This window comes from Pan paniscus, chromosome 2, assembly GCF_029289425.2.
Source record: "Pan paniscus chromosome 2, NHGRI_mPanPan1-v2.0_pri, whole genome shotgun sequence".
Taxonomy (NCBI): domain Eukaryota; kingdom Metazoa; phylum Chordata; class Mammalia; order Primates; family Hominidae; genus Pan; species Pan paniscus.
In genome coordinates, this window is record NC_085926.1 from 169,331,436 (window position 1) to 169,357,725 (window position 26,290).

The window sequence follows — 26,290 nt, forward strand, 5'->3', positions numbered from 1 at the left end:
TCCTATTTATGCCTTTTATCAGAAGGTGCCACAACTTACTTTTTGGAGGTATGAGGTGTAATAAATAAATAAGATCCCTTTTAAATGAATTAATTAATTGCATTCATACAAATGATATTTATTCAATCAACATTTATCATGTGCCAGACACAGTTCAAAGCACCAGGAATGTGGTGCTGAACATGCAGGCAAGATCCCTATTCTCACAAAACTTATTAGGCTCCAGTTGGGACAGCCAGATTTTCAAAAAAATTCAGATAGTCACGACTGCCTTAAAGATAATAAAGCACGGAATTGGACAGTTTCAGGGTGGAAGAGAGTGTTACTTTACAGATATATTGCAAAGAAAGCCTCTCTGTTTAGCAGGGAGCCTCTAAGAGGGCCCTCAGTGACTTCTGCCTTCTGGTGTTAGTTAATATTCTAGTGTAGTCCCCTTCAAAATGAATAGGGCTGACTTGGGTAGCCAACAGGGTATTGCAGAAATGATGGTGTGTGATTTCCAAGGCTAGGTCATAAAAGACATAGTGGCTTCTGCTCTGCTTTCTTGATTCCTCTATCTGGTAAAAGTGGGCACGATGTTATGAGGATGCTCAAGCAACCAATGGAGCCACCTATGTGGGGAGGAACTGAGGCCTCCTGCCAACATCCAGCACCACATAAGTAAATCATCCTGGAAAGAGATCCTCCAGCTCCAGTCAAGCCTTCAGAAGATAGCTCACCTTGCCAAAATCTTCCTGCAACCTCAGGAGATACCTCATGCTAAAACCACCCAGGTAAGCCACTTCTGAATTCCTGGCCCACAGAAACAGTGAGATATAATAAATGGTTATTGTTGTTTAGGCCACTAAGCTTGAGGGTAGTCTGCTATGCAGATACATAAGTAATAATACAGGCAGCATCTCACCTTAGACCTAAATAATAAGATGGAGCCCTCCATGTGAAATTTCTGACACGGAGAACTACAAGAATGAGCTTGGCATATTCACAAAACAGAAAAAATCAATGTGGCTAGAGTGTAGTAAAAGACAAGTGCAGGCTCTCTTCTACATCCAACCATGGGTGTAGAAACCATGCCAATGTTGTCTTCAGCTCAGCCCCAGCAACTAGTAGCACCCAATAATCAGGTACTGGATGAATATATACACAAACAAATAAATGAATGAATGCTGGATACCATGTGCATTTCTTCCCCTACAGTTAATCACATTTCACAGAATCACAGAATACTGGACCTGAATTTACCCTGCACCCAAACTTGCACCTTCTAATACACTAATCAAACAAATGTTTGTAACATATGCAATGTATTGTTAAAGTCTACAAATTTCCTACTTGATCCATACTGCCAAGGTTCTAATTTCACTAACTAGAGAGACAGCACTTGAAAATCTAGGGTTACTTCAGAGTCTAAACCCGGGTATCCAGCAGCAACACTGTAAGGGAGTACCCAGCGGAAGTCACAGTCAGCCCTTCGTCCTATCACTCGGTCTTCAAAAACTAGAACAACACTTTAAATTATAAATCAGAATCTGACAGCTGGAAAAAAATAGCTCATTTAAAAATTAGAAAGGGATATTACTTTCAGTGGCAATTCCCAGCTCATTGAGGTCCATAGTTTGCAATCTCTTGGTATCTCCAACAGATAGAATAAGAATCCATGGCTATTTAAATGCTCTCAGTCCTGCCTCTAGTTCCCTTACATATTCCAGGAATATGCATCCCAGCAATACAAATTGCTGGAAGTCACCTCCAGCAATTTCTAGTCCAAACCACTCAACACATGTGACAAAACTGAAGCTTAGAGGGCAAGGTGTCAGAGCCAGCTTTATGACGCTGGGCTCTAACTCCCAGCTGTGTGCCTCATTAAACCTCACCATCTCCCAAACTCTCTCTACCCGCTCACTGCCAGCTCTGTCAAGATAAAAACTCAACGTTGTCTTCCAGTGGGCCACCCTAGAAGCACACCCTTTCCCGCAGTCATAAGTATTATCCGATTGTTGAAATAATTGAAACACACTCCAAACACACACACACACACACACGCACACACACATACGCCTTGCAATTCTAACCCATGGTATTTTAAATCTCTCAAAACTTAGAATAAGAAGACAATGGAGAGAACACTTTCCTTGGCAGAAAAATTCTAGAAATAGGAATAACTACCCAGGACCAGGCATAGTATTTCTCGTAATTGGTGCCCCCGGAATTGTACTTTATGTAATTAGCATCTACTGGAATTGTACTCTACATAAAAAGTGTCCCCAGGAGTCATGCAACCTAGACTATAATGTAATTCATGATCCCTGAAATTGTGCTATGGTCAGCAACAGGCCCCACCTTTCTGAGGTTTCTATACTCTCTCTACATAGCACCACCTCCAGCCCTTCTAAAAGGGTTGCACAGTATATATTTTGTTAATTCAAAATCTATTTGTTGAACGAACGCCTGCTGTGTAAAGAAAACTGGTGAGGATCCCTAAGAAAATCAAACGTTGCCTCTAAAAAGGAATTGTCTAGTAGTGAATATAATCCAAGACAGAAATTCTGAGTGTTGTGAAAGAGGTATGAGGTCAGTTCTGAGACAGTCTATGAGTGGGAGGGACAACTTGAGAGAAATCAGAGACTTCTGTGGAAAAGGTGGTCTGCGAATGTTTAGTGTTGGGGCAGTAGGTACAGAAAGGAGACTAAGACAGAGCGCCCCCTACAGAGCATCCATGGGGGAATGAAATTGTTCCCTACCGCAATGGGGGAGTGGTCGTCAAAACTGCAGAGCTCGGTGGGAGGCCCCCCTGAATTGCCGCTGGTCTTAACGTGCTAAAGAGTTTAGTTTTCAGTCTGTAGACTAAGGAGTCAGAGAAGGCCTTGAATAAAAACAACCAGATTGAAACCGTGCGTTTGGAAGACTCAGGTGGCTACAGTGTACGAGAGACCAGTCAGAAGAAGGCTGGTGGTAGAGACACAGGAGGACGGGAGGTCCTGTTGCGGGTGTTGCCCAGGGGACAGTAACTACGGCACTTGCAGGGAACAGTGGAGACAAGGGGACCCATATGATAAACATTAAGGGAAGAATTTTAAGTTGGGGTGATATAAAATGTGTTTTGAGAAGCTGAGGGCAACCCCATGAGACAATCAGGACATGTAAAAAAGAAGTGGATAGAATCATGTTTTTCTAAAGGGAAATAAGCTTCCAACCAGACTGGAAGGAATCACAGGCGGAATTCATCCAACATTTTCTACTTAAGTCCTCCCTCTCTCTCCACTAGAGACCTTATATTTATATGTGCAGAATAACATTTCATTCAAAAAATATCATTAAGATTTTCTTAGAATTCTCAGCACACTGCTAACAAACCAGTTTAGGCCCTGTTCTCAGAGAGCTACTTCCCCCACAGAAATGTAAGAATCAATTTGACATTAAAGCATCTTTCAGACTCAAGTTACTCCAGATTCTATCAGGAAGGGAATCAGAGACTGGTTGTGCTCAGCTGGGCATGGCGGCCGTGATTCAATCACAGGAGCGCCTGACTGGGTGGACTTTAGAACCACTATCACTGAGAGAAGGAATGGTGTCGAAACAAGAAGGGCACGGAAGATTAATTCCAGGGCAGAGACACAGAAAGAAGAAAGGCCCAACGGGCAAGACTCGAAATTATAAGATATCAAAGAGTTTTACAGATAAGGGGGAAAAAAGGAATATTTCCTGAAAGAAATGTACTGGGTACTCTCTCATCAACAAAATATTCCATGACCTCCTAAGTAGATAATTATGCAAACAGCAAACCATGGCTTACACTGGCTTTTGTACTAAAGATTACTCCAGTTAATAATGAATAATGAAAATGATTATGCATATTTCTCTGATGTTCTGATAAATACCAGCACACCCTACTTTTTATGAGGCAACGCCATTGTAAAGAAAACACCTGTTTAGTATCTCTGAAAAATAAAAAGAATATCTAATGAAAAAATTGCCATGCTGTTATCATTTTGAGATACTGTTATCAACTCATGCAACTTTACTAAAATCTCATTTTAGACCAAATTTAATTAAGTGCTCTGGAGTAATGAACTAATAATGTTTCGAGATTTCTTTGAGCCCCATGAGACCTCTCACCAGAAAGTTTTAAATACTGGGCCATTAGTGTATCATTTTATGTGTCCACTCTATCTCCCAAGGGAAAAGATAAAACTTTAGGAAGGCACAGTCATAATCAATGTGTTTGTATTTGAATAATTGGTAATACATAAAGAGGAGAAAACTTTTTTCTAAAAAGGTGATACTAGTTTAGAAATATGTTAATCTCCAAAAAGCTTCAGGGCTGCACTTACCTCATATGTAATGAATACTTAATTCTGGGAGCGCAAAGCTCAATTCAGGCCATCAAAGAAACATATAAGGTCACATTGGCACACAAAAGGAAAAAGGCAGCTAAGGTCTGTGGAGGTGCTGTTAAAAAGAGTCGGAACCTTCTGGTATCTGTTTCTGAAGATTATTTTCCTTCTTTTCTTAGTCTTCTTTTTTTTTTCTTAAACAAGATGTCACTCTGTCACTGAGGCTGGAGTGCCGTGACACAATCACAGCCTCGACTTCTCAAGCTCAAACTATCTTCCCACCTCAGTCTCCCAATTAGCTGGGACCACAGGCACACACCACCACACTGGCTTTTTTTTTTTTTTTTTTTTTTTTTTTTTTTTTTTTTAGAGATGGAGTCTCCCTACATTGCCCACGATGATCTGAAACTCCTGGTTTCAAGCAAGCCTCCCACTTCGGCCTCCCAAAGTGCTGGGATTACAGGTGTGAGCCACTGTGCCCAGCCAGGATCATTTTCTACTAGATAAAATCATTGCAATCAAATGTTGATGGGATCAATTTTCCCACTAAATTCTACTTAACCATGGGATAGCATATTTGTACAGTGCTGTATGGTTTTTAAAGCATTGCCTTAAATACTTTATTTGATTTTGAAACCAGTGTGTGAGAAAGGCAAACAACTGTGATCATTCTTATTAACTATGGTTAAATGACCTACCCAAAGTCATAGAACGAATAAGAGGTGGACATAGAACTGGGGAGACAGGGTTCATTCCACTCCATTCATTCATGCATTCATTCATGTACTCATTCATCCAAGTAATGGAGACTATGGCTCCAAAGATGAACAAGATCTAGCCTCTGCCCTCAAGAAGTCCACGGTTTAGTAAAGAAGCAGAAAGGAAATCACACACCAAGTAAAACATGAGCATGAAAAGTGTAGCAAAGGGATGTATGCAAGGCTTTCAGATGAGGTCAATTCTTAAATCTGGGTTTCAATGGAGAAAGGAATGGCTAGGGAATGAGGGGTAAGGGGAAAGACAAGCGTAGGTCATCTAATTTTGTTCAAATACAAAAGTGTATGTGAGTCCTGGCAGAAGCTGAGAGTATGAGGTCAGCAGCAGCCAACTCCTGGCCTTGAATGCCTTACCCTGTGGGCCAAGTTAAGGACAGCCAAGGTGCTTAGGTCCAGAAATATGCTAATCTCCAAAAAGCTTTCTGGGCTGAGCTCACCTCATATGTAATAAAGCACACTGGTGGCAAGTTTCATCTCTTTTAATACTGAGATGTCTTGAAGCAAGAATGACTCAAGCCCCAGGTTTGAATGAGTAAATTGTTTGCTGTAGCCTATGTATGTATACACACATTTTCATACACCCACATGGATACAGTTTATATCCATAATACTACACATAATATATGTATCCACATAGATAATACAAAACATACATACAACTCTATAAACCTCACATGCAGAGCCATCTGAATAACGTGTATGTTTATACTGACCCCTTGAGACATGCTCTGATGGATACAGGTTACTCAGAGAGGTTACCTGTGCAGGACAACCATGTGTCCTAGGTGATTTCAGACAGTCGTTTGTCCGCAGAGTAGGCATTGAACCAGGGCTGGACAAGATGAATTCCAAAGGTGGCCTAGAGCTCCATGGTTTCATGTATCACAAGCTTACTTGCATGAAGTAGTTTCGCCATTCTCAATAAATAAAATTCCCTGACCCTGGTGAAATTATTCCTTTCTGCTATTCTTTTGTACTCAGGCAGAAAATGTATTATTGATTTCTGATTCCACCACAGAAAGTGCGACTTAGAGAAAAGAGCACTGAATGAGGAGTCAGGAAATCTAGATTATTTCCTCAAACCACGCTCCTCGCTGTCCCCTCCCCTTGTTACTGTGTGACCTTGAACAACTTACTTCACGCCTCTGGGCTTCAGTTTCCCAAGTGTTCAATGAAAGGAGTGGCTGAGTGTTCTACAATTCTCTTTCCAGCTCTGAATCTATAAAACAATTCCAGCCCATCCCTCAAGATTTAGTTTATCTCTGAGCTCTAAAAATCAGGGCTAAAACTGGATTCAAAGTACCTATTTTCTAACCAAAGAAGATCCTGCTTCACTCACTTTTAAACCATGCAAATCTTGCATAATTTAAATGATCAGTGCTGTCATTGGTTGCTCTGGTTTAAATTATGCATTGTTGCTATTTGGGGAAAATTTAGACTGGGTCCGGTCTGGAATCACTGGCTGAGAACAATAAGCCCCCAAAGTGAGAAGGATAAAGGCCTCTCTAGACAGGATCTGCTTTTAATGCTTTGAGCCCAGGGTTTACAAAAAGAGCATTGACTGTGTACATTAAAGAGCCACCGAAACAGTGAGGGACTGGTAAGTCTGCAGCAAATTCTCCCAGAAGCCACTGACCTTGGCTGCATTTCAGGGGTCAGGCATTCCCCAGGAGGGGCTCAGCAGGCAGACTTTACCAAGGGCTTAGGAACAAATGAGACATCTCATCTAGATGAGGCCACCTCTCCAAATGTGGGAAGGTGGAGATGATCTGCCCTCTGATTTGTGGAGATTACCTATGTGGCCTTTGGACCCACTCCAGCAGACACACCTCACCCACAAGACTGGTCAAAGACCCTGGCCCTCCAGGATATAACTGTCTCCACATCTGCATCTAAGTCTTCTAGCCAGCAGTTCCTGGTCCCCAAGCTAGCTGTTGCCCTCTCTGTTTCCACACCTCCCAGCAGGCAGAAAAACAGAAGCAGAGCCCTAAGCTGATAGCCCAGGCCACAAAGAGCAATTTCAGTGAATTGTGCAAAGATATATTTTCAAAATACAGATCACAAGAAAGCACATCCCAAGTGTGAACCGCAGTCGCCCTCCCAGTGGGCCCTCACCGGTTGCTCCCCTGCCTGCAGGCTCCGTGCTTGGTATCTCAGAAAACCTTCCCGAGGAAAAAGCCCATAAGGGACAAGTCCCGGCCCAACTTAAAATCACATCAGACTGCTTTCCAGTAGAGGAGCAAGGTCGAGATTCCGGCCCAGGGAAATCACCGCAAGCCCTGCGCATTGTTCAGACCCCTTCCCCCTTTGCCACTTCCCGCCCCCCACCCCGACCTCCGACCGATTCGCAGCACCCCACCCCCAGTCTGGGCCATCCATCCACCTGATTAACTCGCCGGCAGCAACTCCCAGCGTAGAAAGTAGGGCAAATGAACACACACAGTCGGTAAAGCAGGAAGCCACAGACCTGGCCAATGCACCCACCCTGTTACCAACCCCACCCCGCTGCGCAGGGGGCAGCCGGTTCTTGATGTGGCATTTCCACTCCAGGGAAATAGACAGCTTCCTGTAATAATGCATGAATGAGCTTTGGCTGCCCAACTATCAGAACAGCCCATTTCAAACGGCATCTCTGTTTCTTCTCAACTCCTTACTTGCCTTGCTGAAACCTCATCTCTTAGCCCAACAGATTAAGACGAAGAGAGAAAGACTTATTCAAAGAGATGTGGAGGAAAAGGTTTAATTAAGGAGACCAAAGAGAAAGTACCACTTTGATCACAGAGGTAGCACTTTAATATATCAGTGCAGATAGCGGCAATGTCAGAAGTACTAGGAATCCAGGTAAATGGCCCCAAGATTCAGCATCAATCTAACAATGTATTCCTCAGGAGGGCGTGTGAACTTCCATGCTTCATCCATCCTGGTGTCTCCCTGTAGAGAGCCACCATGAATTCCTTCTCATCCACCCTCCATACATCAAGTATATGCACTCGCTTTCTTTTTAATTTTATTTTTGGTTAGGGAGAGGAAGAAGCAGTCCTTAAATTGGTGTCCAATCCTTCTCAGACACCCGCTGCTGCCACCATCCCCACCCCTCACCCCCTTCCAGGCAGGCAGCATCTAATTAAAATGGCAAGAAAGCTCTGCCCCCTTCCCCAAAGGAGTGTGTTGGGATCGGGAGTTGGGGGTGGGGAAGCGTCGAAGCAGCACTTGGATTCCTGGTATTCTGATCTCAAAACAACAGCAAAATGGATTCTATATCAGTGATGTCTTAGTCAATACAATGAAACGGCGTCTGAGGTAATTCACGTGAAGGTAAACGCAAACCAGTGGGGCTGGGGGGAGGGAGGTGCTCTACAAAGGACTGGCCACAGACACGGGGAAAACACACAGACACACACACACACACACTCGCACACACTCCAGGGAGTTCCGGTCTGATTGAGGAAAAGCAGAAAACACATCCCTTTCACCTGCTTAAGTTCAGCCATAAAACTGAAACGTTACAGCCACAAAGTCAGAAAGAACAGGCAGGGCTGAGTTAAAGCCATAAATAAAGGTGAGTGGCAGACTGGCATTTAAGGGAGCGCTGAGAGGGCGCCCGGGCGCGGGAGGTAGAAAAGGGGGAGGGGGAGGCAGTTGCCATCTACAAGACCAGCATAGCAATAACTGCCCCCTTGGAGCGGCAGGTTCGGCTTCGCGGGGACAGCCAGCCTCACAATGTCATCTTGCAGGTAGCTGGAAAACCTGAGGGGCCAGTGCCTTTATTCACGCTGGCATTCTTTTTGCTGAAGGGACAGTCGGGTCTCGCGCCTTGGCACCAGATAACTGCCCGGGGCGTGTACACACACACACACACACACACACACGCCTTTCATTTTAATGCTCTTACACCGGTATAAGATGAAACTGGCATAAGCTCTACGAGCCCTCGGGAGAGCCTCGGCCACGGCCAGAGGAAGACACGTACCGCACAGCCCCTGCCGTAGGGGCTCAGCCAGGAGCACCTCAGCAACCCCGAATCAAAACGGGAATCCAGGTTCCCTCCCCGACGCATTCTCCCGCTGCTGTCCCCCTGCCCCAGCCCCAGCCCCCAGTCCACGCACCGAGCCCATTTACCCTAACCCAAACCACTGGAAAGAAACCAGAAAACGTCCTGCTCACCCTCAGAGCCGAGAGATCTATTTCATCCAGGCTTCGAGCCGGGGAGTCGCTCGCCATGTCTACTTCTTCGCTGGAGAAATGGACCAAAACCACCCCGAAGCTTTTCCCTTGGAAATTCCACCTTGGTCTATTTCACTCGCGTCCTCATGCGGGTGTCGCGCCAGAGGCCCCGGGCCCAGCCTCCCCCGCCCACCCCAGCCCCACAGCGCCGGATCCCGATCCTCCGCGCGTCGGTCCGCCGGGTCCGGGAGCCCAACCTGCGCGGATCTCCAAGCCCCGAGCAGCGGTGCGTGTGGGCTGAGCGCCCCGATCGGCTAAGGGCGCTGGGGCTGCGTGGGTGTATTTAAATGGGACATGCTTCTTTGCTTGTGCGTGGATGGCGGCTGCATTGGCTGTTATAATGAGACACATCAACTCCTCCACTCAGCAGGGGGAGGGTGGGGGTGGAGAACCACGCAGAACTGTCTATCACCGCTTCCTGGGAGGAGTGAAGGGGGAGTGGGGAGGCGGAGGAGGCGTGGTCTTGGACTGGGTAGAGGCCGCGCTTCCTGACCCGGTCCCTCTGCACCAGCGTGGAGGGGGGAGGGGCGCGCACCCTTTCCGCCCAGGCTTTTGCGGGCTCCTCGGGCCGAACCCGAAGGGCTGTTCCTGAACCTTGACTTGTTATCATAGGGACCCAAGCTCTATTTTTGTGTGGCCAATTCGTGCACTGCAGCAAAATGGCCCTTCAGTCGCATCTTGGGGTTTCTCCTCGGTTCAAATGCTCTCGCGCTGAGAAAAAGCCGGAGGAAGAAAAAGCGACACCCTCCCTCCCCCATTAATTATTTGTGGGGCCGGAGTAACGCGGGCTGGTGCAACCGGTGCATATAAGGACTTGTGTGCAAGGAAGGGGATCCGCCTCCAGGCGCGGAAAGAGTGGGGGAGAAGCGCACACGCACAGTGCACCCAGCTGGGCGCTTCGGCAGTTTGCAGCTGCGGCGGGGTCGGGTCCACCCGCGGTCCCCGGAATGCCGGACGGCTGATCCCGGGTGCTGGTCACTCGCCGATTCGGGGCTGGGAAGGTTTGCCAGAAGCGGGAAAGATAGGAGATCTGAGCGCTCTCTTGGCATCGCCACACCCAGGACTTGCTCGTGCCGCAATTCCCCACGGAAACAACCGAGTTGAAACGAGAAGCTTGCTCTCTGGGTGCAGTAGCTAGAAGGCTTCAGGTAACTCCAAAGCCAACACTGGGTGAGGCAACACACGCCGCCTCAGGACTCAGCATTTCTTTCAGGCTGCGTTTTCGTGGCAGACCTACCCAGATTGATGGAGAAAGTTTGGCTGGCGGATAAGAAGTAACGCGGAAGATGTGTACGTGAGAGCGATTTCACTTCACTCACTTTCTCATTTAAAGGTTGGATGTTTTACAGTGGTATACATGATTCTCCTTCTGTAATCAAGAGTGGGAAGTCGCTTCCCCCAATCCCCGCGCAGCCCTTCTTCTCCCGCCTTAGCCATGCAAAATACCTAGAAAGAAAACACTAAAACTGAACTTTTTCCCAAATACAGCAGTAGCTTTGAAAGCATTCTTTGCTCCTCTGTTAACAGCAGAATGTAATTCTGACCACTGCACTGATGGTTTCTTAATCATGCAGTATGAAGATCAGCTTCAAAATAAGTCTTATGAATGAATGAATGAAAGCCAGTGCAGTTAGTTCATCATGACTGCAGACATTAGAGGACTTTGAAACAGCCTTTGGTGTACATTGTACTGTTTTTGTTACTGATATTGTATGTATTCATATGCATTGTGGATCATGCACCATGAAACTTGAAAATTGTTCCAACATCTCAATGGCCACAACAGTTTGGTAGCTTTTGCCTGTAAACGTTGTATGTAAACATTTGAACGTGTTATACTAAATTACTAAACTCATTTTTTAGTAAAATCATCTGGTTCGACATAGTAAGTAACGTGCAGTAAGCCACCACGTCGAAATGAAGAAAAAAAAAACAGATTATTTCCCATCATTGTCTTTGTTTTTTTCTCTTCTGTGTTCCTGTTTTTTTACCGTTCATCTAGACAACAGGTTAATGTATTGTCTCAGGGTTGAAAGAAGATAATTTAAGATCAAGTATTAAGATCTATAAACAACAATTTTTTTAAAACTGCAAACATAAGGAAATATGAGTTAAATATTTTTTCCATGGAAAGCCTTCATTTTATACTCATGATTATATTTGAAACATCACAAACAGATCAACTTTTTTGACATTAGTGAGCTGTTTGGGCCATGAGGGTGCCATGTTGGCATTAAGATTTAGTTTAGTTTTAGATGAGAAAGTTATAGATGCAGTATGATGCCAGGTACTAAATAAATGGAAGAGGGCTTCCTAAGAGCCTGAGAAGTTGATGAGACAGCCAGGGGAAGGCAGGGGTGCGGGCTGCAGGAAATACCATAAAAGGAGAGATTGCAGTATCAAAGGGACCTCCATCTGGTAAAGGAAGGTGAGAAGGAGGAACTTGAACTTTTTCCTTTCAGTCAAGTGTGTATCAAATTTCAGCTATTCCAGTATAAATTTCCTAATTTTTTCCTATGTCTCTGTATTGCCTGTACTATTACCACTTACTTAACATTTTTTTAAATCAACACTTTTTTCTTACACTTAATATAAAAGAAAACATAAATCGCTACTCTAAATGGAAAGCCAACAACACTTGCTTTGAAAAAAAAGGGGGGAGGAAACCATTAAAATAAATATAATGGAAAATAAAGAAGTATTATTAAATTCTAGCTAGCCATCAATTCCTGCTCTGGGCTTCTAGCCTAGGGCCTACTCTTAGTTTGTTAAAAGAGAGAATAGCAAATACCAGGAAAAACATTCAAGACTTGAGATTTTTTTCTTGACGTAATCTGAAGGATTAAGAGAAGTGACACCATTTATGTGCAGTTTGAAAACCTGCCGAATAATACACTATGCTGTTTACATATGTATAAATATGTAGTAAACTATATAAAGCATGGATACAGGCAGTAAGGATACAGATTAACTTCAGGATAATGAGAAAAGAGGAAGAGGAAAAGGAGACTCCAACAATGATACCTAATTTTTTTGCTAAAGATTTCTTCCAGGCACGGTGGTGGCTCACACCTGTGATGCCAACATTTTGGGAGGACAGGTTGGGAGGATAGTTTGAGTCCAGGAGTTCGAGACCCGCCTGGGCAACTTGGTAGAACCCCATCTCTACAAAAAATACAAAAATTAGGTGGGCATAGTGGTACACGCCTGCAATCCCAGCTACTAGGGTGGCTGAGGTGGAAGAATTGCTTGAGTCCGGGAGGTTGAGGCTGCAGCAAGCCAAGATAAGCCACTGCACTCCAGCCTGGGCGACAGAGGGAGACCCTGTCTTTATAAAAATGAATAGAAAATTTGAATAATAAGTAATACTATGCTGCAGATATTCTTCTAAGCATTTGTTCTATCTGAATGTTTGTGTCTCCCAAAATTTATGTGTTGAAACCTAACCCCCATAGTGATAGTATTAAGAGGTGAAACCTTTAAGAAGTGATTAGATCATGAGGGCAGATCCTTCATGAACTGGATTAGTGCCCTGAGAAAAGAAACTTGAGGGAGCCTGTTCGCCCTTCCACCACATGAAGATGCATAGAAGGGGCCATCTATGAGAAAGGAGCCCTCAGCAGACTTCAGATCCGCTGATATCTTGATCTTGGACTTTCCCGCCTCAGAACTGTGAGCAATTCTGTTTCTGTTGTTTATAAATTACCTAGTCCAAGGCATTTAAGTAATTTAAGTAACATGGAGAATAAATCCAGAAGGTCCAATATTCATCTGATAAGGGATCTAGAGAACAGATGGAAGGAAATACTCAAAAAATGGTAGAAAATATTCCAGTATCTTGACCGGGCACGGTGGCTCACACCTGTAATCCCAGCACTTTGGGAGGCTGAGGAGGGCGGATCACCTGAGTTAGGGAGTTCAAGACCAGTCTGACCAACATGGAGAAACCCTGTCTCTACTAAAAATACAAAATTAGCCGGGTGTGGCAGTGCATGCCTGTAATCCCAGCTACTAGGGAGGCTGAGGCAGGAGAATTGCTTGAACCCAGGAGGTGGAGGTTGTAGTGAGCCAAGATCGTGCCATTGCACTCCAGCCTGGGCAACAAGAATGAAAAAAAAGAATATATTCCAGTATCTTTAAGTAAAAAGTTCTCATTTAGCTCTGAGCCAAATGCATAGGTAAAAAATAACACACTTAAACACCTCACAGTGAGATTTCAGAGCATGAAGGATAAAAAGTAAATCTTAACTGGATTCCCTTCTCATCAGCAACAATGGATGCTAATAGACAATGGAACAGTATTCTAAGGAAATCATTGTAATGGTGTTTTGTCTTGTTTTGTTTTGTTTTTGAGACACAGTCTCTCTCTGTCACCCAGACTGGAGTGTGTGGCTGGCTCATTGCAGGACCTCAGTGAGTTCAAGCCATCCTCCCACCTTAACTACCTTAACCCCACCACCTCCCAATAACTGAGCTGGGACTACAAATGCGTGCTGCCATGCCAGTCTAATTTTTTTTTTTTTTTTTTTTTTTTTTTAGAGCTGGAGTCTCAGTAAGTTTCCTTGGCTGGTCTCAAACTCCTGGGATTCCACCTCGGCTGCCCAAAATGTTGGAATTACAGGTGCAAGCCACCACGCCCAGCCTCTAAGGGAATTGTTTTTAACCTAGACTACCAAACTAAATTAGCACTTAAGAGAGGGTACAAACTAATGACACGTATTTTCAGATATGTAAGAGTTGAGATTGCTGCCCATCCTTGAAATTACTTTTAGAGAATGTCTTCCACCAAAGAGTAAACTGAATCCAAAAACAAAGTGTGTGTTACAAAAGACAATGATAAACAAAGGTAGCAAACTCTGTTACCTGCTCAAAGCCATCCTTTCTTCCTTACTAGTAAAACACCGATTTTGACAATTTATCTTCCATGTGTGTAAAACATATAGATTCTCCCCAGCCCCATTCTATTCTCTCTCCTAATGATTGGTTTAGACATAGGCATATCATTCAACACTGACTACTGAGAAGTGCAGAGAAGTCTGGTAGGGCTTATAGATATGGTTTTCTTCCATCGGGCACCGTGGCTTACGCCTGTAATCCCAGCACTTTGGGAGGCCGAGGCGGGCGGATCACCTGAGGTTGGGAGGTTGAGACTGGCTTGACCAACATGGAGAAACCCCGTCTCTACTAAAAATACAAAATTAGCCAGCCGTGGTGGCACATGCCTGTAATCCCAGCTACTCGGGAGGCTGAGGCAGGAGAATTGCTTGAACCTGGGAGGCGGAGGTTGCGGTGACCCCAGATCACGCCATTGCACTCCAGCCTAGGCAACGAGAGCGAAACTCCGTCTCAAAAAAAGAAAAGAAAAGAAAAGAAAAGAAATGGTTTTCCTCTTTGAAAGCTGAAAAAAGAAAAGGAAACAAGGAATAGGGAAGGAAGATCGGAAGAAATGAAGGAAGAAGGAAGGAAGAGAAGACAAAACAAGAGAAATGGCCAGGAAAAGCTTCCTTCCCATGGTAGCTGTGCCCAAGATGATTTCCAATGAGCCTCACTTTCTGGTATTCACACCCTTGTGTGGATCCCTCCCAACATGGAATACAGAGGACTTCCAAAGCTGAGTAATACAAGGCATTTCAGCTTTTACCTTGCTCTCTTGGCTCACTTGCTCTAAGGCAGGATTCCTTAACATTAGCACTATTGGCATTTTGGGCCTGATAATTCATGTTGTGAAAGGCTGTCTTGTGCTATACAGGATGTTTAGCAGTAACTCTAGTTCCAACCCACTAGATATCAATAGCAACTTTCCAGTTATGACAACCAAACACGTCTCCAGATATTGCTAAATGCCCCCTGGTGAGAAAAATCACCCACAATAAGAACCAGAGCTCTATGGGAAGCCAGCCATCTTGTCCCACAGATATTCATGCAACCTGCCTGCCATGTTGATGAGTCGCTTTGAAGTGGATCTCCAGCCCCAGTCAAGCCTTCAGATGACTGCAGTCTCAGCTGATTCTGACTGAAATCTCATGAGAGATCCTAAGCTAGAACCACCCAACCAATCTGCTCCCGAATCCCTGACCCACAGAAATCATATTATTAAAATAATAAACTTTATTGTTGTTTTAAGTTGCTTGATTTGTTATGCAGGAAGGGATAACTAATACATTATTTTCAGACAGGGTTGTATGAGGATATAATAGCTGGAGCTATAGAAGCCATCTTCCTACCAGGGTGGGAGGAGCTTCAAAAAAAGTGAAAAGATGAAAAGAACCTGGATCCTGCATGACATCATTGAATCACTACATTAACTAACCCAGGAACAAACTGTCTTTGAATTTCTTTTTATGTGACATAAGTTTTTCTCATGGTTTAAGTCACCTTTAGTTGAGTATCCTGTTTTTTGCACCCAACCACTTTCTGTTATAGAAAATTTTAAATTTTTAATTGTTTTCATCATTGCTAGTTAATAAAAATAAAAAATGATAGTCTATAACTAAATGATGTTATCACAAGGATAAAAGGCAAGGAGAGGAAGAAAAGCATGCTAAGATTTTTTTGTCTTATTTGGAGATGTATATAGATACTATCTCTAAACACAGAAAAGTATATCAATTATGCATAATAAACATAAGGTCACCACATAGATAGATACAAATTGGATGTTTAAAGTACAGACTACTTGAATGGAAAAAAATGAAACAAGAGTAACTATGAATTCAATAAAATAAAGAAAAGAAAAAATATCAACCAGAATGAGTAGTGTGAAGAACAAGTTTTTAGAGTGGTGGGGCCCACCCAGTATCCATTCTGCTTTGGTATACCGTGGTAGGCAGAATGATGGCCCCTCATCGACGTCCACGTTCCAATCTCTTGAACCTGTAATTACGTTACCTTACAAGGCAAGAGGGACTGTGCAGATGTGATTCAGTTAAGGCATTTGAGATGAGGAGATTTTCCTGGATTATCAGAGTAAACCCAAGTAATCACAAAGTTCCTTAAAAGAAGAGGGAGTCAGAAAAGGACTCAGAGTTAGAGGAAGATGTAATATGAAAAAGGCACGAGAAATATAACATTGCTGGCTTTGAAAATGAAGGAAGGGGCACACATACACCAAGGAATATGGGCAGCCACTAGAAGCTGAATCAGGCAAGGAAGCACATTGTCCCCGGGAGCCTCCAGAAAGGAATGCAGCCCTGATAACACTTTTTTTTCTTTCTTTCTTTCTTTCTTTCTTTTTTTTTTTTTTTTGATGGAGTCTTGCTCTGTTGCCAAGGTTACAGTGCAGTGGAGCTCACTGCAACCTCCGCCTCCCGGGTTCAAGTGATTCTCCTCCTGAGTAGCTGGGATTACAGGCATGTGCCACCATGCCTGGCTAATTTTTGAATTTTTAGTAGAGATGGAGTTTCACCATGTTGGCCACGCTGGTTTTGAACTCCTGACCTCAGATGATCCTCCCACCTTGGCCTCTGAAAGTGCTGGGATTACAGGCATGAGCCACTGCAGCAGGCCCTTTTCATTTATTTTATTTTATTTTTTGAGACAGGGTCTTGCTCACTTGTCACTACACTCCTAGGCTGGAGTGCAGTGGTGAGATCACGGCTCACTGCAGCCTTGATCTCTTGCACTTAAGGGATCCTCCCACCTTGGCCACTGAAGTAACTGGGACTACAGGCGCAGGCCACCACACTTGGCTAATTTTTAAATTTTTTTTGTAGAGATGAAATCTCACTATGTTGCCCAGGCAGATCTCAAACTCCTGAGCTCAAGGGATCCTCCCACCTCAGCCTCCCAAAGTGTTAGGATTACAGGGATGAGCCACCGTGCCTGGCCCCTACTAACATCTTGATTTTAGCCCAGAAAGACCCATTTGGGACTTCTGACTATAGGGTAATAGATTTGTGTTATTTAAGTAAAGCCACTAATTTTGAGGTGATTTGTCACAGCAGTGATTTAAAAAAATGAATACAAACTCTTTTATCCATTTTTATTTTTAAATCATTGTCTCTTTTCCCTTGGTTACAGATTATTGTGGCTGTCACTCAGGTTTTCTGCTCATTGGTAGACAACGGGTGAGGAGGTGACTGAAATTGGAACAGTGGAAGGACCCTTCACCAAAACCTGGAACTTCAGAAGAATGGCAGGGCTGAAAATGATTAGTGTAAATTCATTCCAGTTGTGGTACCCTACCCATAAGGTATGACTAGAGACCACTCCTCTTTCCTAGTTCGAGGAATAGGAAGACTTGTTTCCTTGTATCTTGTTCGTTTCCAAACTTGGTTCTCTGTGCTAGTTATTTATTGCTTTATAACAAACAAACCACCTCTAAACTCAATGACTTAAAACAGTAACAGTCATTTCTGTAGCTTGAAAATGTGTAATTTGGGCAGGATTTCGTGGGGAAGCCTCATTTGCTCCACAGAGCATGAGGTAGGGCTGGAGGACCCACTTCCAAAATGGCTTGCTCACATGCCTAGCAAGTGTGGTCTTAGGCTATCAGGAGTGCGCAGCCAGGGCTGATGGCTGGGAGCTTCTCTTCCTCTCCGGGTGGGTCTCTCCACGGTCTGTTGGAGCTTCTTGATGGCATAGTGTCTGAGTTGCAAGAACAAGCATCCCATGAGAACCAGGTAAAAGCTGTATTTCCTTTTCTGACCTAGCCTCAGAAGTCATGCGACTTCATTTCCACCACTGTCATGAATCTACCTGGACTCAAGAGGAGGATGCAGAGATGCCACCTTTCAATAAGAGGATTATCTAAGTTGCACTGAAGAAGAGCATGTGGGATGGAAGATACTATTGCAGTATTTTTGGAAACTAAAGCCTACCATATTCTTCAAGCCTTACCATCAATTCTGTGTCCTCAGCATTCTCCCCTTTGCTCACATTAGCCAGAGTTGGTTTCTGCTTTTGCTTGTAACCAAAGAATAATGTAGCTGGCATAAGCACAAACATATCAGAATAAGTATAAATATTTAAACTTCCTTATTAAAAGACAGAAGCTCTCAGAATTTGTAGAAACAAAGCAAAACAACCCCAATAAATTAAGAATGTGAATGCTTTTCAAATCTCTCACAGAAAATTAACAACATTGGACCAGGCCAAAAAGTACGCTTTTTATAATTTCCCAAAAGCAACAATCATACATACCATATTATTAGTAGATTTCAACATTCATGTAACAGATCCATCTAAATCTGTAATTCTCAATTATTGAAACTTTTTCACTAGAATGACTGTAGTTTCTCATTATACTTAAAGTTACTCCTAGAGGCCCACCCAAGAATTTATCATCATCTTGAACAGCTCTTCCTTAGAAAACAAAGCTCCAGTTTTCCTTTGTCCAATTAGTCTACCCTTCCAGCTCCCCGGCAGCCTTCACTGACATTACTGCTGTTTTTCACTGACATTACCGCTGCCTTACAAAGACTCTATTTCTGTCCATTGGTAGCATTCTTCATTATTTTCCAATTGGTCTTACCTCTTACCCTTCTTCTTTCCAATTTTGTGCTGGACCTCAGACTGCCTGAAGGAGCCTGAACTTCCATGTGCTGTCTTCCATATAATGTGATCTGAGGTGAAGAGCATGGTCCCTGGAGTTGAACTGCCTGAAGTAAATCCCAAAATAGAAAAATAAAAATAAAACAGTGGTTTTATTGTTTTTATTTCTTGTTTCTCATTGATAGGTAGATAGAGAGTTTTCTTTAAAAGCCTAGTGCTTTTGGGATAATAATGGCAAGTGATTACATCTCTTTTGTATTAAATAGGTTTGGAGCAATTTTCTTAATTATCTGGTACTATTTAAACTCAAAGGCAAACACAACACTCTATCTAAAATACCAGTATTACACTTTCCCTAAATGCAGAAAACTATTTTTACTAAAAATTTGGCAAGCACTTTCAAAACAGCATTTTCTGTTTTCATTCCTTGAGAATTTCCTAACAAGTATGCATAGAAATTTTAATATACAGCTTTAATCCTTCAATATTTATTGTAAAAGTTTAATTGTTTATCCTATTTTTTTGGAAGTTGCTTAATCTTCTTGAATCCTAAAGCGGTTTTAAATGTAATTGTATTCTGGCCAAGTAATTGAGTTTTCAGCTTGCTTTCCCCTCAATATTTTTAGGATCTAACCTAGTATCCTGCAACAGTACATACATGCCTAGTCAGTGACCAAACATACTGTAACTGAAATGATGAAAGGACATTTATTCTGATTACCAAGGCCTGTTCAGACTATGACATAAGTCTGGGGTGCTTTGCTCCCTGCTGGCTATCTCAATGTGCTTCCACTTTTCCCATATAACTTTTTTACAGAACTGTGTCCTGTTTAATTTTAGGATTAAAATGTCCCATACCCCACCATACACGCAAAATAATTTTCAGTTTTTTTATTTCATGTTCCTATATTTGAATGGCATAACCCCAGGTTAGCTAGAGCTAGGGGAGGGGATGAGTAGCCTAATTGGACCTTTACATGAAGTCATAGGGTAGATAAAAGTGCTTATCAGACTTTTCAAGCTGGAAGGGAACTTACAGATAAGCAACTCCAACCCCCTCATTTTACAGATAAGGAAACCAAGGTCCAGAAACACTATGTGACTTGCTCAGTGTCACAGACTTAGCACAGGAAAGGGCTTTGGGGACTGAAGACTTTGTGCTAAAAAAAGAAAAAAAAAAAAAAAAGCAAGGCCTTATTTATCAGTATTGTCTCCCACCAGATTCCCCATATACTGTTTCTTCTACTATACCATATTGTGTCCCAGACATTCAAAGTTCTTTCCACTTGTGTTGTGCTTTTTATCTTAAGGAAACCATACAAGTACAGAACTTGTCGTATTTCCCTTAATGTGTGGGCTGCCTGAGAGCTCCAAGCTAAATGAGTTGGTTTGCCATGCCTGGTACTGGCTCTTGGGTGGGAGAAAGTGCCAAAAATGGAGTTGAGAGGCTTGGCTGGCTGGGTTCTTAAAGCCAGAGAACTCAGGGAACAAAGTAAGGAATGGGGAGTTGTTTGGATTCATTAGCCGAAGAAAATAGAGGCCAAACCTCTCCAGAAATTTAACACACTCTCATCATGCAATTACATGGATGATTTTTAAGGTGGATGCTGGAAAATGCATTCTCTTTTGTTTAGTACTTAAGACACCGTATTGTAGTTGCTGTCTTTCTTTTCTACCATGGAGCTGTTGATTGCAAGGATCCTTTCTTGCTCATCTCTTTTTCTCTAGTGCCTAGCATAATTGCCACAATAAAGTGGTGTGTATTTAAAAAATAAATCAATAAATCAGTGTAGTGAAGTTGGTAAAAGTAGATGAAATGAACCACTTTGAAGCCAGAAAATTCTGGACAAATCTTTTAAGTCCCCTAAGTGTCAACATTTTATGTTTGTTATAATTTCACGTGGCTAGTTGATTCTGAGAATAAACCAAGAGTCCCATTGCTGATACTCTATCCAAAGCTGATAATAAAAATTAATTATAGATCCATCTTTCTCATCTACTCACAGAGTGTAAATTCATTCACTCATTCATATATTCATTCATCAAAAACATGGATTGAATACAAAGATCATCAAGATGGCCTCTGCCCTTTATAATTTAGGCAGTGTTTCTGAAAGTATGATCTCTGGTGCACTGACATCAAAGAGGGGAGCAGGGCTTGATTAACATGTAGATTCCCAGAGTGTGGGGGGCCAGGGCTCAGGAATAAACATAATGAAACTTAGGTAAGATGTACAGAGAGTATAAGAGCTGAGAGGGGTGGAAAGGATTCAGAGACAGAGTCTAGGACATGGAGAAAGAAAAAGAGGATCCTAAAGCTGGTTGGGCAGAGGTTCTAGGCCTTTGTAGATGTTAACGAGTTAGTGATTAAGTGATGTTGTTAGTGAGCTAGTGACTTGTAGATGTTATGAGTGAGTTAGTGAGTAAGGAAGACCCTGAAAAGTTGCTTAGTGTCCTTTGTCTTCCACTCTGTCACTTATAATGGAGGCAGCCTGGCCACACCGTGCTGGAACTCTTCAAAGCTCTCACAGAACCAGACCAAAGGCTTTTTCTGTTGAATAGTGCTATGGTCTAAATTTCTGTGTCTCCCCAAGCTCATAGGTTGAAATCCTAACCCCTAGGACAAGAGGTGGGGCCTTTGGGAAGTGATTAGGTCATGAGTGGGATTAGTACCCTTATAAAAAAGGCCAAAGAGACCCTTACCCTTTCCCCCATATGAGGACACAGTGAGAAGGTGCTGCCTATGAGGAAGCAAGCCTTCATCAAACATGGAATCTGCAGGCATCTTGATCTTGGACTTTCTAGCCTCCAGCACTGTAAGAAACAAATGTCTGTTGTTTATAAGGCACCCAGCTTATGGTGTTTTGTTATAGCAGCCCAGATGCACTAAGACAGGCTCAACCAAAGCAAGAGTCAGCCTTGCTCCAGAAAGGTAGTAGAGCTCTTGGCTCTTCAGCAATCAGGCTGTCCTATTATTTCATCCTTTTAAGCCATACCAGAACCTTTTACCTCTAGCTTAATACCTAGAACATGGGACATTTTTAAGTTGAGTTCATGCTTCCCTTTGTCTTTGTCCGCAGACTGACACAGCCTGGAAAAACAATCGAGTCCATTCTATGGCGACCTTTTTGTTAAATCCCTCTAGCAGGTGACACAAATTAATTCAAGCCCATCCTTCTCAAGTTGTGCCTTGCAGTTGCTCTGTTTTCTTTTTTTCTTCATGAGACAGAGCCTTGCTCTGTTGCCCAGGCTGGAGTGCAGTGGCACGATCTTGGCTCACTGAAACCTCTGCCTCAGCCTCCTGAGTAGCTGGGACTACAGGTGCCTGCCACCATGCCAGGATAATTTTTGTACTTTCAGTAGAGACGGGGTTTCACCATGTTGGCCAGGCTGGTCTTGAACTTCTAACTAGGTGATCTGCCCGCCTCAGCCTCTCAAAGTGCTGGGATTACAGGCATGAGCCACCGAGCCCAGCCTGCAGTTGCTCTGTTTTCTGATGGATATGTCCTGGGAATATGAGCATCTCTCTGCTTGAAATCTCAGCCTGAAAGCCTTCTGCAGTTTAGGAGGAAAATTCCTTTGATGATTCTTTTATTTTTTAACTCTTATTTTGAAAAATTCTAAACATATGCAAAAGTAGAGTATATCTGACTTCCCTTTATGCATCACCAGTTTCAACAGCCATTAGAATGTTATCATACTTATTTTTATCTATTTCTCCTCCTCATGCTTTTTTTCTTTCCTAAACCATTTTAAAACAAATATTTAGGCCGAGGCGGGCGGATCACGAGGTCAGGAGATCGAGACCATCCTGGCTAGCACGGTGAAACCCCATCTCTACTAAAAACACAAAAAATTACCTGGGCATGGTGACGGGCGCCTGTAGTCCCAGCTACTCGGGAGGCTGAGGCAGGAGAATGGCATGAACCCGGGAGGTGGAGCTTGCAGTAAGCCGAGATTGCCACTGCACTCCAGCCTGGGCGACAGAGCGAGACCCCATCTCAAGAAAAAAATATATATATTTGGCATCATGTCATTTTACTTCTAAATATTTCAGTATGGATCTCAAAAAAGAAGGAGGGATTTAAATATGGGCTGTGCTTAGTGACATGCTTCCAAAGCATAGAGGATGGAAATGGGGGGAGATGTAACTTTACAGTGGAGAAACCTGGTAAACAGCAAATACTACCTTGGCCAGGTGATCAAGATTAACATCATTAGTGATAAGTCCTGTGGACAGCATGTATCTTTGATATGATATAATGAAAAAGGTAGTAGTCAAATACAAATAAATTGTGTAGTTTAGTTAATAGTAATGTGCCTATGTTGGTTCCTTAGCTGTGACACATGTCCCAGAGTGATGTACGATGCTCACGAAAGGAGAAACTAGGTACAGAGTATGTAGGAACTCTATACTATCTGCAACTTTTTGGTACTCTAAAATGTTTTAAGTTTATTATTTAAAAGGGAAGCAGGACAACTACAGTGCTACTATCACACTTAAAAAGAAAAGTTGCCCCAAACCAGGTCACAGACATAACATTTTTGCATGGTGGAATTCATAACCACCTTCTGCAAAATGTATATTGTAAAGTGTATTAATAGTTAAACATCCAAAAAATGTATTGAGACACCACCCTTTAAATAAAGCCTTCAAATCTAAACTATATGCTAGTACCCAAGAACCATCTGAAAGCCAACATGCTTTTTCAGGTGTGTGAAACATGCTGTCAAGGTTGTGGGTTGATTGCAGTGAAGATTTTTTTTTTTTTTTTTTTTTTTTTGAGACGGAGTCTCGCTCTGTCGCCCAGGCTGGAGTGCAGTGGCGCGATCTCGGCTCACTGCAAGCTCCGCCTCCCGGGTTCACGCCATTCTCCTGCCTCAGCCTCCCGAGTAGCTGGGACTACAGGCGCCCGCTACCACGCCCGGCTAATTTTTTTTTGTATTTTTAGTAGAGACGGGGTTTCACCGTGTTAGCCAGGATGGTCTCGATCTCCTGACCTCGTGATCCGCCCGCCTCGGCCTCCCAAAGTGCTGGGATTACAGGCGTGAGCCACCGCGCCCGGCCTGCAGTGAAGATTTTTAAAGAGAAAAATTTTCTATTTTATTGTCATGTAATAATTACGTTAATACTTCCTATCTGAATAACACCAACAGTTTACACAGAAGTTTCATATGCACCTTCTTACTTACCCCTCACAATAAAGTAGATATTATCATTATACTCTTTCACAGATGTAGAAAGTGAACAGGAAAGTAAATCACAATGGTTTTCAAATGTTCTGCAGACTAGAAAATTCTTATCAAGTCAGATATCATGTAGACCAGTGGAACAGATTAGAGAACCCAGAAATAAAGCTGCATACTTAACAACCACTTGATCTTCAACAAACCCAACAAAAGCAACGAGGAAAAGACTCCCTATTCAACACATCGTGCTGACATAACTGATACATATGGATACATATGCAGAAGAATAAAACTGGGCTCCTACATATCACCAAGTACAAAAAATTAACCCAAGATGGATTAAAGGCTTAAATGTAAGTCCTCAAACCATTAATATAAAAAGCCTAGAAGAAAACCTAGGAATTACCCCTCTTGATATTGGGCTTGGCAAAAAAATTTTGGTTAAGTCCCCCAAAGAAATGACAACAAAACCAAAAATTGATACGTGGGACCTGAGCTTCTGCATAGCAAAACAAACTATCAAGGAAGTAGGGCCAGGTACAGTGGCTCTCGCCTGTAATCCCAGCACTTCGGGAGGCCGAGGCAGGTGGATCACGAGGTCTGGAGATAGAGACCATCCTGGCTAACAGGGTGAAACCCCGTCTCTACTAAGAATACAAAAAATTAGCCAGGCGTGGTGGCGGGCGTCGGTATTCCCAGCTACTCCGGAGGCTGAGGCAGGAGAATGGCGTGAACCCGGGAGGCGGAGGTTGCAGTGAGCTGAGATCTTGCCACTGCACTCCAGCCTGGGCGACAGAGTGAGCCTCTGTCTCACAAAAAAAAAAAAAAAAAAAAAAAAAAAAAAAAAAAAAAAAAAAAAAAGAAATAAACTATCAAGGAAGTATACAGACAGACAGCCTACAGATTCGGGGAAACTATTCATAAACTATGCATCCAACAAAGGTCTAATGTCCAGACTCTACAAGGAACTTAAACAAATTAACAATCAAAAAACAACCCCGTTAAAAAGTGAGCAAAGGACATGAACAGACAATTTTCAAAAGAAGACATGCAAGGGGCCAACAAACGAAAAAAGCTCATCATCACTAATCCTCAGATAGATGCAAATTAAGACCTCAGTGAGTGCCATCTCACACCTGTCAGAACAGTTTTTGTTAAAAAGTCAAAAAATAACAGATGTTGGCAAGGCTGTGGAAAAAAGGGGATACTTATACACTGTTGGTGGGAATGTAAATTAGTCCAGCCACTGTGGAAAGCAGTTTGGAGATTTCTCAAAGAACTAAAAGTTGAGCTACTATTCAACCTAGCAATGCCATTACTGCCATTACTGGGTATACACCAAAAGGAAAATTAATTGTTCCACCAAAAGGACACATGCACCTGTATGTTCATTGCAGCACAATTCACAATAGTAAATACATGGAATCAACTTAGATGCCCACCAGCAGTGGACTGGATTTAAAAATGGTATCAGCCAGGTGTAGTGGCTCATGCCTGTAGTCCCATACTTTGGGAATCCAAGGCAGGAGGATTGCTTGAAACTAGGAGTTCAAGACTAGCCTGGGCAATATGGCAAGAGAGACTCTACAAAAATTTGTTTTAATTGTTTTAATTTAATGTTTATTTTAATGTTTACTTAATTTAATGTTAATTTAATTCATTTAATGTTTAATTTAATGTTTACTTATTTATTTTAATTTAATGTTTATTTTTGTTTATTTCAAGACTGTCTCGAAATAAACATTAAATTAAAAATAATTTTTTAATTATTTGAAATTAAATAATTTCATTGTCTCAAAAATAACTAAAATAATTATTGAATAATTAAAATAATTAATTAATATTTATTCAAATTATTTTATCATTATTTAAATTAAATATTGTTTAATAATTATTTTTGAGACACTGGTAAGGCTGTGGAGAAAGGGGGACACTTATACACTGTTGGTGGGAGTGTAAATTAGTCCAGTCACTGTGGAAAGCAGTTTGGAGATTTCTCAAAGAACTAAAAGTTGAGCTACCATTAATAAAAATAATTAAATTAAATTAACTAATTTAGTTAATAAAAATAATTAAATAATAAAATATTTGATAAATGTAATTAATTATATCTATTAATATTAGTTTATTTAATAAAGATAATATAATAAATACTTAATTGTTATTTAATTAGTTTAATTATTTAATCATTATTTTCGAGACACTTTGTCTTGAAATAAATAAATTTTATTTTGCCCAGGCTGGAGTGCAATGGCACAATCATGGCTCATTGCA

General features: G+C 42.4%; 1 protein-coding gene and 1 long non-coding RNA gene across 5 annotated transcripts in view; one reads left to right on the top strand and one right to left on the bottom strand.

The window, feature by feature from the left end:
* Positions 1-9,714, bottom strand: part of TNIK (TRAF2 and NCK interacting kinase) — a 398,535-nt gene extending 388,821 nt beyond the window's left edge. For 2 of the 4 annotated variants that reach the window (XM_003831928.8, XM_003831929.8), the window contains exon 1: positions 9,275-9,714. In XM_003831928.8, the coding sequence (XP_003831976.1) occupies positions 9,275-9,331 (57 nt within the window). In that variant the 5' untranslated portion in view covers positions 9,332-9,714. The remainder of the gene's footprint in view (positions 1-9,274) is intronic. The other 2 variants (XM_003831931.8, XM_003831930.8) reach the window with 1 other exon arrangement.
* Positions 9,715-9,792: 78 nt separating this feature from the next.
* Positions 9,793-18,974, top strand: LOC117979816 (uncharacterized). The gene is made up of 3 exons (XR_004670836.3): positions 9,793-10,624; positions 17,354-17,525; positions 17,986-18,974. It is a non-coding gene; the product is annotated as an uncharacterized LOC117979816 (long non-coding RNA).
* Positions 18,975-26,290: the final 7,316 nt, after the last annotated feature.